The following is a 13,238-nucleotide window of genomic DNA, read 5'->3' as shown; positions in this document are numbered from 1 at the left end:
CGTTTCTTCTGAAATGAAGGGTGTTATTAGTGAGTTTGTTCCCCTTTGCTGCAGTAACAGTCTCTATTCTTCTGGAAAGGCTTTACAGTAGATGTTGAACATTGCTGTGAGGATTTGATTGAGCATTAGTGAGGTCAGGTACTGCTGTTGGATGGTCAGGTCTGGATCACTCCAACTCATGCCAAAGGCACTGGATGGAGCTCCATCACTCCAGAGAAGACAGTTCCACTGCTTCACAGCTCAAGGCTGGGGGGCTTTACACCCCTCTAGCCCACGCTTCACATTGGGCGTGGTGACCTTAGGCTCGTGTGCGGCTATTAGTCAATGCTTTTCTAAGGGTGTATGGAGATTATACAAGCTGTGTGTAATTGAGTGCTTGTGTCAGTAATGGGTGCAGCTTAAAGTAGCTGAATGCACTCATTAGCAGGCCGTCTGGACACGCAGCCGACCAGCAGCCGTTTTGTTTCTTCTTCTTTTTTTTTTTCGATCTCCTGTTCTCAGTGGGCAGCCGCACATCTTCTTTCCAACCCATAGCGCTGAGTTGTCTTCTCACAGTGGAAGGATGGATGTGGATTGTTTCAGATCTGAAGCAGCTTGATTTTCCCCTCTCTCTCAAAAAGGAAAATCTTTAAGTCTACCAGGTCTTCCAGGTGGTTGTTAAGGAGCCCCACTTTCTCTATAGCTTTAAACCTTTTTTGAATTTTTGGAAACTTCTGTGTTTTTTTTCCACTTTCATTTTCTCTTTCTTTTATCTACATCTAGTCTCCTCCGAAATATCTCCCAAAATTAATAGCTTGTAATGGCACTGGAAATAAATAAGCGAAGGGTGGTCTCTGTACTGTACACACATACCTTTTGTGGTTTGCCTTGCAAGTGGATCCTCCGAGTCGTAGCCTACAGCCAAGAATGATGTCATCGCTCATACACATACACACTCTATTCAGACAATCTAGCATCTGTTTTATCTGTCAGGGAGAATAATCCAGCGTGATCGAGCTTTTTGACTTCTCTGTTTGGGCCAGTTTTAGTGGGTTTGTATCTTGTATTATCGACTGGAGCTCAAATATCTCATTAGAATATGAATGGATAAGGCTGAGTATTATCTGCCGCTCGAGGCTGAAAGGTGAAGAGGGCTGATGCTTAGCAGCAGAGAGAAAGAGGAAGAAGAGAGGCGTTTAGAGTGAACTGCATGGAATTCAGTGAAGTGGAGCTGAGAAACTGGCACACACACTCACAGCACTGCAGCCTGGCTCAGTCGGTAAGACGCAGCGTCATACATACATGCTGTTTACTTTAATAGTGAATATGGTGCATGTAGAGAATAAGACATAATGGTCTAAGGCTTCAGTTTCAGTGATGTGAATTTGTGTTTAGGTTTGTTTTCTGTTTCAATACTGCGGTCAGCCTAAACTTCATCTATTGGTTAAAGGGGAATTCCACCCGTTTTTCAAAATTGCGGCATAGTTCAATGGTGGGGATGCGAACAACGTGACTCTGAGCGGTTTGCTATGAATTGGTTCACTGTAGACAAACTTACCGGCTTCTTTACACTGGTGGTGATAGGAACCAGGGGTCACCATGTCTATAAGAGAAATATAGCCATTTTTAGTTACAGTACAAAACCATTAGTGAACCTGTACGTGTCGTCTGAGTTTTATATGGAATGTTGATGATGGTAAAATAGTGGTAAGTCTGAAAAATCATTGTGAAATGGAAGCATACAGAAGTTACAACAGCTCAGCCTTAAAACAGCAAACTTCGAGGAGGCCACCAAGTGCTGAAGCATGTAGCACACGCTACCTAGCCGAATGCATAGTACCAACAGTAAAAAGGGCATTATAAAGAGAGTAAAGAGTAAAACTAAATTATAACGTTATTAAGGTGAGTTTTTGACTGAATTTTGATCATTACAGCTTAATTGAAGGCTTAGATCATGGTTATTGTTTGCATCTGCATCTAGGTATTGTTGTAATGCGAGATGCACTATATGGCCATATGTATGTGGACACCCCTCCTGATTATTGAGTTCTAGTGTTTCAGTCACATTTGCTGCCAACAAGTGCTTAAACTTGAGCTTATAGCCATGCTGGAATAAGATGCCAGATGGAGGTGTCTACATACTTTTGTCCATGTAGTGTACATCAGTTTGGATTAATTAATTGATTGATTAAGTGACCCTTATTAGTCCCACAATGGGGAAACATCACCTCCGCATTTAACCCATCCGTGAACTGAAACACCACATACACTCTAGTGAGCACACACACACACAAGGGGGCAGTGGGCACACTTGCCCGGAGCGGTGGGCAGCCCTATCATGTTCATGTAGCAGCGCCTCAGTCATGTTCTGTCAGCTCTGGGGATCGAACCGGCGACCTTCCGGCCACAAGGCTGGTTGCCTAACCTCCAGCCCACGACTGCCCGATGTGGCACTACAAGCAATTCTATAACTATTACCAGGTTGGCATCATTCTATGTTTTCCTCTGATATCCAATCCAGTATGGGTCCATCACTGGGTATCAGATCTACCTGTAAATATCATTCATGGTTGAAGGTCGTGAGAATGCGCTACGATCTTCTCACATTTTCCTCCCAAGTCATGATTATATTCTGTAGTTTTCATGACTTGTTTTGTTTTATATGTACCCCTCCCTCCTGTAGGAGGTTCACTCGGAGCTGTGTACCCAGAAGGCCGTGCTGCATCGCATCATGGAGGGATTGAGGATGAAATACTCAGACATGTACACTCTGGTTCCCGTGGAGATAGAGGGTCTGCTACAGGAAGTCTCTCTCTCACTACAAGAAGTGGAGGAGCAGGTAAATTTTCATTTATTGCTTAGTAACTTTCTGTAATGTTCTTCATAAGGTTCATATTTCATACGCTCCGTTCAGAAGCTGGGCGTCGTGTGAGCCTGTAGCTCTTCTCTCCAGTCTAATAGACGGTGATGTCATTTTAAACCCTTATAATAAAAGAAGCTGAACTTTGTTTTTCTACTGAAAGTCGACCCGTTTTTCCCCAAATCTGGGCTCTAAACTATAAACAGACGGCGTCTCTTCAGTGATCTGATCTGGAAACATTACTTTTAGAAAATAACACAAAGAGCGGCCAAGATTTTTGGCTTTCAGCAGTAAATTTTGAGCATATAGTGATATGTGGAGATCATAAAACACAGGTTCTGTTCATTTGAGGGTTCATACAGTTACTGAATAATTTGCCTTATGATTTGGTCACATGAATTCAGATGGACAAACCAAAATATACCTGGAGGATAAGAGCCTTATTAAAAGTTTTCTCTGTACTGAGAACACACAGACACACACACACACACACACACACACACACACACACACACACACACACTGACACATGCAGGTGGGACTTGTTAGATTAGCCACATGCTGCGTGTGCTCTTTACTGTGATCATTACGGCTCGGCCCTCCTGCTGTCTCTGATACTAGTGCTCATCACCACCTTTCAGTTACTCTTTAAAGGGGAGTGTTCCTGTTACACTTCTTCACCACATCATCACCTGCCGCTATTTTTTGGCACGCTGCCACACTGTTTATATAATGTGGGAAATGGGTCACCAGGGACACATTCAACCTTCGAATCTTTCGCCGTTTCTGTTTTACACAGTGTAAAAGTGGAGGCCTGAAATTTCACCCTTAAATCCACTCCAGAATATCTTGTGTTAGTGATTAACTGATCCATAAACTAATACAATGCAATAATTAAAGGTATCAAAGTTAACGCATTAATAACATAATGAAACACTAAATCCTCTCATTTTTGTGTGTTAATACATTTTCCTAGTTTACCTCTGTGAGTTATATTGTAACAATTGTAATAATTGTGTGAATGTAAAATTTTTACTTAAATACTTTTAAATGCTTAAAATACTAAATAAATTAAACAATCTCATATAATTATATTCAACAGTTGAATTATACATTAATACACCAAGTTGTTAGAAAGAAAGAATCCCTATGTAGATACAACCACAGTTTAAACGCATATACATATATATATATATATATATAAAACAAAACCTCTCCAAAATGGCAACTTTACAGGAGAAGGAGAAACCTACTTTAAATTTAATGTAAGTCAATGGAACCAGAATTTTTTCCAACTCATTTTGGGCCTTTTGTTTTGGTCCATTCATCATGAAATTTACATATAATGCAAAGAACAACAGGAATTTTCAATTTATGTCCAAAACTGAAAAATACGATGGTTCTGTCCTGACAGCAATGATATATAAATATTGCTGTTGTGGGATCAAAATGGATAACTTTACAGGAGAAGGAGAAAACACAACTTTTAATGTAAGTCAATGGAACCAGAATTTTTTCCAACTAACTTTGGGTAATTTCTGATGATCCATTCATTATGAAATGAACACAGAAGATGTAGAGCCATAGGCATTTTCAAATTATGTCAAAATTTACAGGGTGAATTAAAAGTCACAGGACGACGTTTTATTTAATATGATTTTTTATGCTGTTACAAGCCTCCTTGATGCGGTGCTGAAGGTGGTGTTTGTTGTGGATTTTCTCAGCATACACTATTGTTTGAGATGACCCCAGAGATAAAAGTCGGTACTAAAATAAAAAATAAAATAAAATGGTGTCCTGCGACTTTTGACTATGTGTATATATACACACACACACACACACACACACACACACATACATATATGTGGCCATCGACAACGCTGTAACAAGAACCTAATAACACTTGCACTGTCCCACTGTCCACCACCCAAATGATATCTACTCTGTGGTGGTCCTGTGGGGGTCTTGGCCATTGAAGAACATAGTAAAAGTGAGCTAACAAACTATGCAAGGAAACAGTTTGATCAAATGTACAATGAGAATAGATACGAAGAGGTAAACCTAATCAAGTGGTCGTTCAGCCATGGTGCATATACATTTTCTTTCTCTCAGGTGGACGAGGCAGTGGAGAAGAGTGGTCCACTCCACAGGCTGGACGCCAGGCTGTCTGAGATAAAGGCTGGCCTGGAGTCGGTGCAGATCAGGCTGGAGCAGAAAAGTCCTAACGTTCTAGAGGCGGAGAACACACAGAAGGTCTGATACACAAACAGAACTGGTTACCATAGAGCCATTTGGAGAATTTACAGAGGAACTTCAGCAAACATTAAAGGGCCCAGATAATAAAAATTATTTTTATCGCTTTGAAATTTATCGCTGATGTAATATATAAACAGCGGAGATTTTAGAGCATATAATTCAACATTTAGTTCACACTGAACTGATAATGTCCTGATATCATTTTTATAACCAGACTGGCTTCATGAACTCATTTCAGGTGAAAGTCCTCCAGCGTCTCTCTTGGTAAACCAGTCTTTTAATAGAACGTCATTAATTCGTGACGCTGACGTCTATTAAAATGATCAGAAGCACAAAACACTGAAGGTAAACAGTTTCCATCAGGGAGAACCGAGTGGCTCTGAAATCACTTTTTACACACAAGCAAAGTTTCAGTTTCAGATTTATTTACAACTTAGTTCCAAGTTTAAGTTGAATAAAAACTGGCTTTAAACTCAGGATCACAGATGAGCTCCTTTACTATGTTGATCTGTCGGCCTCTGTTCATAAACATAAACCAGCCCAAACTCATTTACTATAAAATGAAATGGTGTTTGTAGAAATTCAGAAAAAAGCCGCGTCAGTCTCGACTGCATATGTGGACATATTTCTATATTGAGCTCTATTTACACAAAGTTAGGTTAGTTCATCATTTATGTTGAACAGACTCTCCCAAAGTTTTACGCTGCTGCGCTGACGTTGAACCGCGTACTGCACTGGGTCGGTATGACCAACAGGTCAAAACCAGCTCTAAACAAAGTGACCGCTGGGCCCTGATTGGTGCTCTGGCTTTGCGTTTCTTTCGTTTTGACATGTTACGTTTTAATACACACAGAAACCAAAAGGAACCACAGATTTCTCAAAATGTAGGAGGAAAAAGTCGGATATTAGACTCTGAAATGTAGTGGAGTGAAAGGGAAAAGTCGCCCAGAACGGAGAAACTTCAGTACAGATACACCAAATATACTAAAGTACAGAAACTAATTACATTTACTCAGTTACTCAGTTACTCAGTTACTGCCCACCGCTGCCAAAAGGTCTACACATCTGACAGCAGCTGAAGTTTAATTTTTTCAGTCTGAACTCAACAGTTTGTTCTGTAAATTTCAGCAGGGGCTTCTTTTGGCACAATACAGCTCAGCCAGTTAGAACAGAGATTGTTGTCATATGTCAGAGAGGCACAGTAACAAATACAGCCTGCTTAATTCTGAGGTATAAAGAGAGGTTAGAAAATGATCAGGTAAACGTGAAACACGACTGCCCGTTCATGAAACTACACCTCAGTTATAATTTATTTTAAAGGGAAACGTATCAAATGAGATGAATGCAGTGAAGTGAGAGCTAAGCCTCTGTGCTGAACACTTTGTATATGCATTTCTTTTAGCGTGTGTGGGACGAGTTGGATGGTTTGCACTCTCGGCTTGCTGGGGTGGAGGTGGAGCTCCAGGACGTTAGCGAGGAGAAGCCGGAGGAGACGCAGGTTCTCACGGAGAGACTGGCTCAGACTCAGCAGCTTCACACACGTCTGACCAAACAAGCAGAAGAGAGGACAGCCTTCCTCAGCAAGGTCAGAACCACAACGGCAGACTCTTCGGTTAATAAAATCATTTCACATGACAACAACAATTACATAATCACTTGGATCACAGAGGCGCCAAAAAGCAGTGTGTTTTATCTGTGCCAAGTTTATGTCACATGTATCTGTAAATATTTCTGGCAGAAGGAATGGGGTAGAATTATGGAATAGAGGGGAAGGCAGGTAAACTGGGGAATGGCATGGGCTACTGTTGTTTTTAGGGTGTCACATGACCCTAATCATCAATTCTTCCCTCTGAAACGAAGCCACAGGGCTTGTCTGACACCCAGGATAAGACACTTATTGGGTTTAAGGCCTCACCTTCTGTATTTTCTGTCCACATGGGACTCTGAGGACTTTTATGTACATTACGTGTGACTGCTCAAAAGTTTATACTTTTTGGGAGGAGGTCTCTTGATTCTGTCTCTTCTCTGACCCAGACATACTTCCCCGTGGACTGTGAACTTCATAAACTTAATGATAACACTAAATTCCCTATTATGCAAAGATCCCAGAAAATATGGCTGGCTGGCTTAACTACAGCAAAAAAGTTATCGTCCAGCGTTGGCTACCTCCTCACAACCTGTCCATATGGCACTGGCTCTGTGCCTTTTTGAACGCTGCCCCTAGAGCTCTTCATGCATGGATTCGTGGAATATCTGAAGTCAGGACCTTTGTGATCGCTTAACTATATGATGTGTTTAAGTTGTGAATGATGTAACTCAGTTGTGTCCCATGTTTGTGTGGATCAGGGCCAAAAATAATTAAAATAAAACGCAAGATATAATAATTTTTAGCGGGGAACGAGGAGGCGGGACGCATATGCAGAGATAAGCGGCGTTTATTATGAGCAAATCCAGGGTCATCGTCTAAACGGTCCAGGGTCATAGAGCCAACACAGATCGATCGGGGGACAGAAGTGACAAACCAGGATCAAACAAGCTGAACAGTACAAAGACCGATATATCCAACCAAACGCAGGGCTTAAATACACAGGGTAAACGAGGGACAGGTGGGAAACAGGTGGAGACAATCAGGGATGGAGTCATGAAACAAGGGGGCTGGACCAAAACAAACGCACATGGGCTAAACCAAAACAACACGAATACACCAATCATGACATAATTACAGTTAATCACAAAAGTTTGTGTCTCTTTTGCTCAAATAAAGACAGATTGGTCATTTAAAAAGTAGCGCATTTCTATATGAATAAACAAAATAAGCTTCATTAACATGAACGACATGAACGAGGGGAGCTGGAGCTCTCGGGTTTACTGTTGTTTTTCACTGATTTATCCACTTCTTCAGTGAGCACTGCCCAGCACAGTCTGCTAATGCTGCTGATAGGAGTAATATTTATTGCCTACATGCACTGAATACTTTAGTCTAGATGCACTTCAGTGATAAACAAATTCTGCAAGGCAGTAGCTGGAAATAGCTTTAATCAAGGGAGCCATCAATGAAAGCTGCCATTTAAAACCTGTGTTTGAGCTACAGTCACACAGCCACAGCCACTAACAGCTGGGTTTCAGAGTGGAACTAGTGATGGTTTGATGGGTCAAACTAGGGAAATGTGTTATTGATGTTTAAAAAAAACAAAGTTGCATTACTATTTATTCATTTTGACCATCTTTGACTATGTTTGATGGACATATTATCTGCTGTGTACCTAAACTCAGTGTGTGTGTATGTGTAGATGCGAGGTTGGTTGCAGGAACATGAGGAAATGGTCAAAGGATCCCAAAGCTGGATTACTGAAGCTCAGTCCTGGCTGACTGCACCCTGCACCTACACCACTGCTAAATGCCTGGATGGCCATGTTAATGCTTTACAGGTATAAAGTTACAGATATAAAGTTTATTAATATACACCGATCAGGCATAACGTTCTGACCACCTCCTCGTTTCTACGCTCACTGTCCACTTTATCAGCTCCACTTACTGTATAGCTGCACTCTGTAGTTCTACAGTTACAGACTGTAGTCCATCTGTTTCTCTGATACTCTGTTACCCTGTTCTTCAGTGGTCAGGACCCCCATGGACCCTCACAGAGCAGGTACTATTTGGGTGGTGGATCATTCTCAGTACTGCAGTAACACTGACGTAGTGGTGGTGTGTTAGTGTGTTGTGCTGGTACGAGTGGATCAGACACAGCAATGTTATGCCTGATGGGTATATATACAGTTTTTGGTTTTATATATAAAATGCTGTGCAAAGGTTTCAGGCACCTGAGAAAAGATTTACCGTAGCAATTATTTTCTCTGAAAAAAAAACAGTATTACAGTAAATATAAATGATGTATTATTACAATAAGTTGTGGTTTTATACGTATATGTCAAAGAGTTTGTTCAACCATTTCACCAGCCTCTCTACAAGAAAGCCAGTGTTAACTGTAGTTATCGTCCAGAACCGGAAGTCTTGGAATTTAACAAATCCATGCCAAATTGTGGCTGGAGGCGAACTTTTTCTTCAAACTAACTTGCAGGTGACAATATTTATGCTCATTTGCACTTATTGTAATGAAACAGGCAGCTCCGAAGTCACACGTGGCTCCTTTACTGCCCTGTTGTGGCTCCACAGCTGAATCAGATCAGTAGGTAATAATAAAATAATCCTCCTCTACAGTAAAATAAAGCTCTGCTGATCCTTCAACTCAGTTTAACAGTAAATGGTCTTAAACGCTGGAGTTAATGTAGAACTGCTGATTCACCCTTTAACCCTGAAGATCAGTGCAGACGGCTGGTCACCACAGCAACACAGACAACAGTCTTGTCTAGTTAGTAGCTAACAAAACGGCAAAAAAGAAAAATTTAAGACAAACATTGATCATTTGGAGACGAGTGGACTTATAATCGCTCCGGCTGGTTTCCTGATCTGTTTATTCTGCAACAAGAAACTGACAAACACTAAAAAGTCACAAAGCTGAAATCAGATTCTTATTTGACCAAGAAGCTGGCGAAAGAGAAGCGACTTCAGCCTCGTAAAAGAATCACATGTTGGAAAAGTTTTCTGTAGGAGATGTGAGAAAAACAGCTACAGCTAAAGCTGAACAAATAAATAAATAAATAAATAAATAAATAATATTCTTATATTATATAATATATATATATATATATATATATATATATATATATATATATAAATAAATAATTCACTATAATTAAAGTAAGCAATATTAAATTTGTTAGCCTTATGTTACATTACATATTACACTAATATTAGCACATACTGAGACATACTAACAGCCAAGATGGGAAAATGGGCATGTTGCTCCCCGGTGGCTTGATTTTTGCTGAAAGGACAAAATAGCTCTTCGTAACATTTGGGATGCGACTCCTGAAATAGGGTGATTTTAAACAATGGCTTGTGTGCTTAAGACCTTTGCACAGTATATTTTCTACATATATGTAAGTATCCTTGTGTAATAATAATGTCCCCTACATTTAATATATGTAAATTTAGCATCTGTTTTTTTGTTTGTTTGTTTTTTGCTTCTCTGTAAATGTTTGACAATATCAGCTGATTTCGTGATAAACAGCTAAATCCAAATCTTTATTTTAAAATTGAAAGCCAAGAAGTTTTAACACGCTATCGCTGTTCCTCTGTAGATGGTTCTGGACGATTCGGAGCAGATCCGCCGGACTCTGCAGGGCTTTGAGGGTGTGCTGAAGGAGATGCAGGATGTGTGTGATGTTAGTGGCCTGCGGCAGGAGCTGTGTGAAGCGGAGCAGCGCGTGGCAAACATGCAGCAAAGCCTGCTGGGACCTCTGTCACAGCTGGAGCACGCTGCAGCAGTGCGTACCCACACCTACACTGAACATTCGCTGTACTCCCTTATTAGACAGGCCAAGCAAGTTTATTTAAACAGCGCCTTTCGTACATTGCTGTCAGTCAAAGTGCTTCACAAATGAGAAAATATAGCCGATTTTAAAAGTTAAAGAGACTAGGAATTAAAAACACGATTAAAACAAGATTAGGACAAAAAGAGAAAACCATTTAAGTGAAAATCAAATCGGAAATTAGATGATGATGATAAAATAATAATATAATAAAATTAGTGGTGGTTATTAGCACCATTCCTCTTTACTCGGCACATATTTACAGCTTTAGAGCCTAGAACAGTCTTAGAATAGCTGCTGCCATTTTGCTTCATGTTAGATTTACATTAAATCATTATTTCAATTGCGTAATTATTACAAAGCCATGTAGCATGTGCATTAGATTAGTTTCGAGTCTGGACTCTCTTCAGTATGAAAAATTGGGGAAAAAATAATAATAAATAAATAAATTAATGTGGCGTGACAAGAATGAAGGTTAAGACTGATCCAGTAAAAAATAATTTAATATTACAAAGCCTTTGTAACTGTGACTTTTAAGGGTTAAAAATCTGTCTTGATTGTATTGATGTTGCTCATGCAACCGGCGCTACATCATTCACAAGCATTTTAATAAATAATCAGCCTGGTAATTAGTGGAGTATATTGCTTACTTAGCTAGTGCGTAGAATATGTCGTCGCTGTCTGATGAAAAGCATGTATCTCCGTTTGTTTTGTGATTTTCTGCATCATTCGAGCTCAGCAGACGTCTTTTACCTTGCGTGAAAATTGGACCGAGAGAAATGCTCTAAAATTACTCTAAAATCTCTTTCCATCAACCCACATTGAAAGTAAAGAAGATTTTGGTCCTCTCCTGAGAAGGTACTGTTGTGGAGATACTGGTTTTTCTTGGGACAGCGACGACGTGTTAGCTCATTAGTGAGCTACATGAATTAGTTAGCCAGGCAGTGGAGCACCTAAACTACACTGGATGTGCTGTGCTGGAAAGCTGTGTTTCATTAATGACCCCACAGGAAGTGGATGCCATGGAATCTGAGCTGAAGATCATGGAAAAAGATGTTACTGACCTCAGATCAGCGCTGACCTCAAAGGAGGGCATCAGCCAGGACAAACTTAAGGTGTGTTTATGTGCGTATATGTGTGAGTTTGAATGGGCACAGTGTGCCAGAAGCATATGTATGTACAATAATGACCAACATAGCATTAGCAGGCTGGAGGTGTCCAGCATTCACGTTTTTATTCTTAAGGAGCCGGTCAGGAACCTGTTTGATTTTACTCTCATTATTCATGCTTGGCCGACTTTAAGCCTAAACAAGCCACTTTGCAAGGTTATGGTTAGTATTAGGTTTTGGGGTGAGGGTTAGGATTAGGTTTTGGGGTGAGGTTAAGGTTAGTTTTAAGATTAGGTCCAGGGTGAGGGTTAGGATAAGGTGTTGGGTTGAGGTTAAGGTTTAGGTTAGGGTCAGGATTAGGTCCAGAGTGAGGGTTAGGATTAGGTTTTGGGTTGAGGTTAAGGTTAGTTTCAGGATTAGGGTCAGGGTAAGGGGTAGGATTAGGTTTTGGGTTGAGGTTAAGGTTAGGGTTATGATTAGGGCTAAGGTTAGGGTTAGGATTAGGTCCAGGGTGAGAGGTAGGATTAGGGCCAGATTTAGGTTTAGGTTTTGAGTTGAGGTTAAGGTTAAGGTTAGGGTCAGGATTAGGTCCAGAGTGAGGGTTAGGATTAGGTTTTGGGTTGAGGTTAAGGTTAGGGTTAGGATTAGGTCCAGGGTGAGAGGTAGGATTAGGGCCAGATTTAGGTTTAGGTTTTGAGTTGAGGTTAAGGTTAGTTTTAGGATTAGGTCCAGGGTGAGGGTTAGGATTAGGTTCTGGGTTGAGATTTAAGGTTAGTTTCAGGATTAGGTCCAGGGTGAGGGTTAGGTGTTGGGTAAGGTTGGTAAGGTGAGGTTTTGCATAATGGAAGTAAAATATTAACAACACATTTACTGAATATCAGTAACGTATCAACAGAACATCTATTAGATATTTACTTCAATGTATTCAGATGCTTCACCGCTGCCACTTCACTGACATGTTGTTTGTGTTACTGATATTCTGTGAAGAGTTTATTTACCATTGATAAAGGACCCCTTCAAATAAAACGTTACCAACATATTTAGTGAGCGCATTTTCATTCATCTGTTTCTGGTTGATGAGATTAGTTAGACAACACAGGTGAATTGAGCGCTTTCTAATGTAAATGGATGTCTGTGTGTGTGTGTGTGTGTGTGTGTGTGTGTGTGTGTGTGTGTGTGTGTGTGTGTGTGTGTGTGTGCGCTCAGGCTGCTGAAGGCAGGATCGAGCTGATGAAGCGTACAGTAGCTGAACTGCAGAGCTGTAAGGCTGGACTGTGTTTACCTGAAGGAGCAGAAAGTGCACTCACTGTATTCAAGAGTGCTGAGATATTACTCAACCAGTTACTGGAGCTGGAGCAGGTACACACACGCAGAGAGGAGGCTGTATTCTATCTTTATGGTGCACATCCTTCTGCAAGATAGAAAATCAAATCAAATTTTCTCCCATGAGTGGAGTCGATCAGCCAAGATACACTACTCACAAAAAGTTAGGGATATTTGGCTTTCGGGGTGAAGTGTATGGAAAACGTAAATAGTTCACGCTACAGTGATGTTATATCATGAAAGTAGGGCATTTAAGCAGAAGCATGCAGTGGGGATTTC

The 13,238-nt window shown here is 40.6% G+C and overlaps 1 protein-coding gene across 9 annotated transcripts in view; it reads left to right on the top strand.

Moving 5' to 3' along the window:
- Positions 1 to 13,238, top strand: part of syne2b (spectrin repeat containing, nuclear envelope 2b) — a 218,823-nt gene that overhangs the window by 94,825 nt on the left and 110,760 nt on the right. For all 9 annotated transcript variants that reach the window (XM_037538458.1, XM_037538456.1, XM_037538459.1 and 6 more), the window contains 7 exons: positions 2,663 to 2,818; positions 4,952 to 5,092; positions 6,498 to 6,680; positions 8,386 to 8,523; positions 10,297 to 10,482; positions 11,538 to 11,642; positions 12,843 to 12,995. In XM_037538458.1, coding sequence (XP_037394355.1) covers positions 2,663 to 2,818; positions 4,952 to 5,092; positions 6,498 to 6,680; positions 8,386 to 8,523; positions 10,297 to 10,482; positions 11,538 to 11,642; positions 12,843 to 12,995 — 1,062 coding nt within the window. The remainder of the gene's footprint in view (positions 1 to 2,662; positions 2,819 to 4,951; positions 5,093 to 6,497; positions 6,681 to 8,385; positions 8,524 to 10,296; positions 10,483 to 11,537; positions 11,643 to 12,842; positions 12,996 to 13,238) is intronic.

Source organism: Pygocentrus nattereri, chromosome 5 (assembly GCF_015220715.1).
Source record: "Pygocentrus nattereri isolate fPygNat1 chromosome 5, fPygNat1.pri, whole genome shotgun sequence".
Taxonomy (NCBI): domain Eukaryota; kingdom Metazoa; phylum Chordata; class Actinopteri; order Characiformes; family Serrasalmidae; genus Pygocentrus; species Pygocentrus nattereri.
This window is presented reverse-complemented; position numbering and strand designations above follow the sequence as displayed.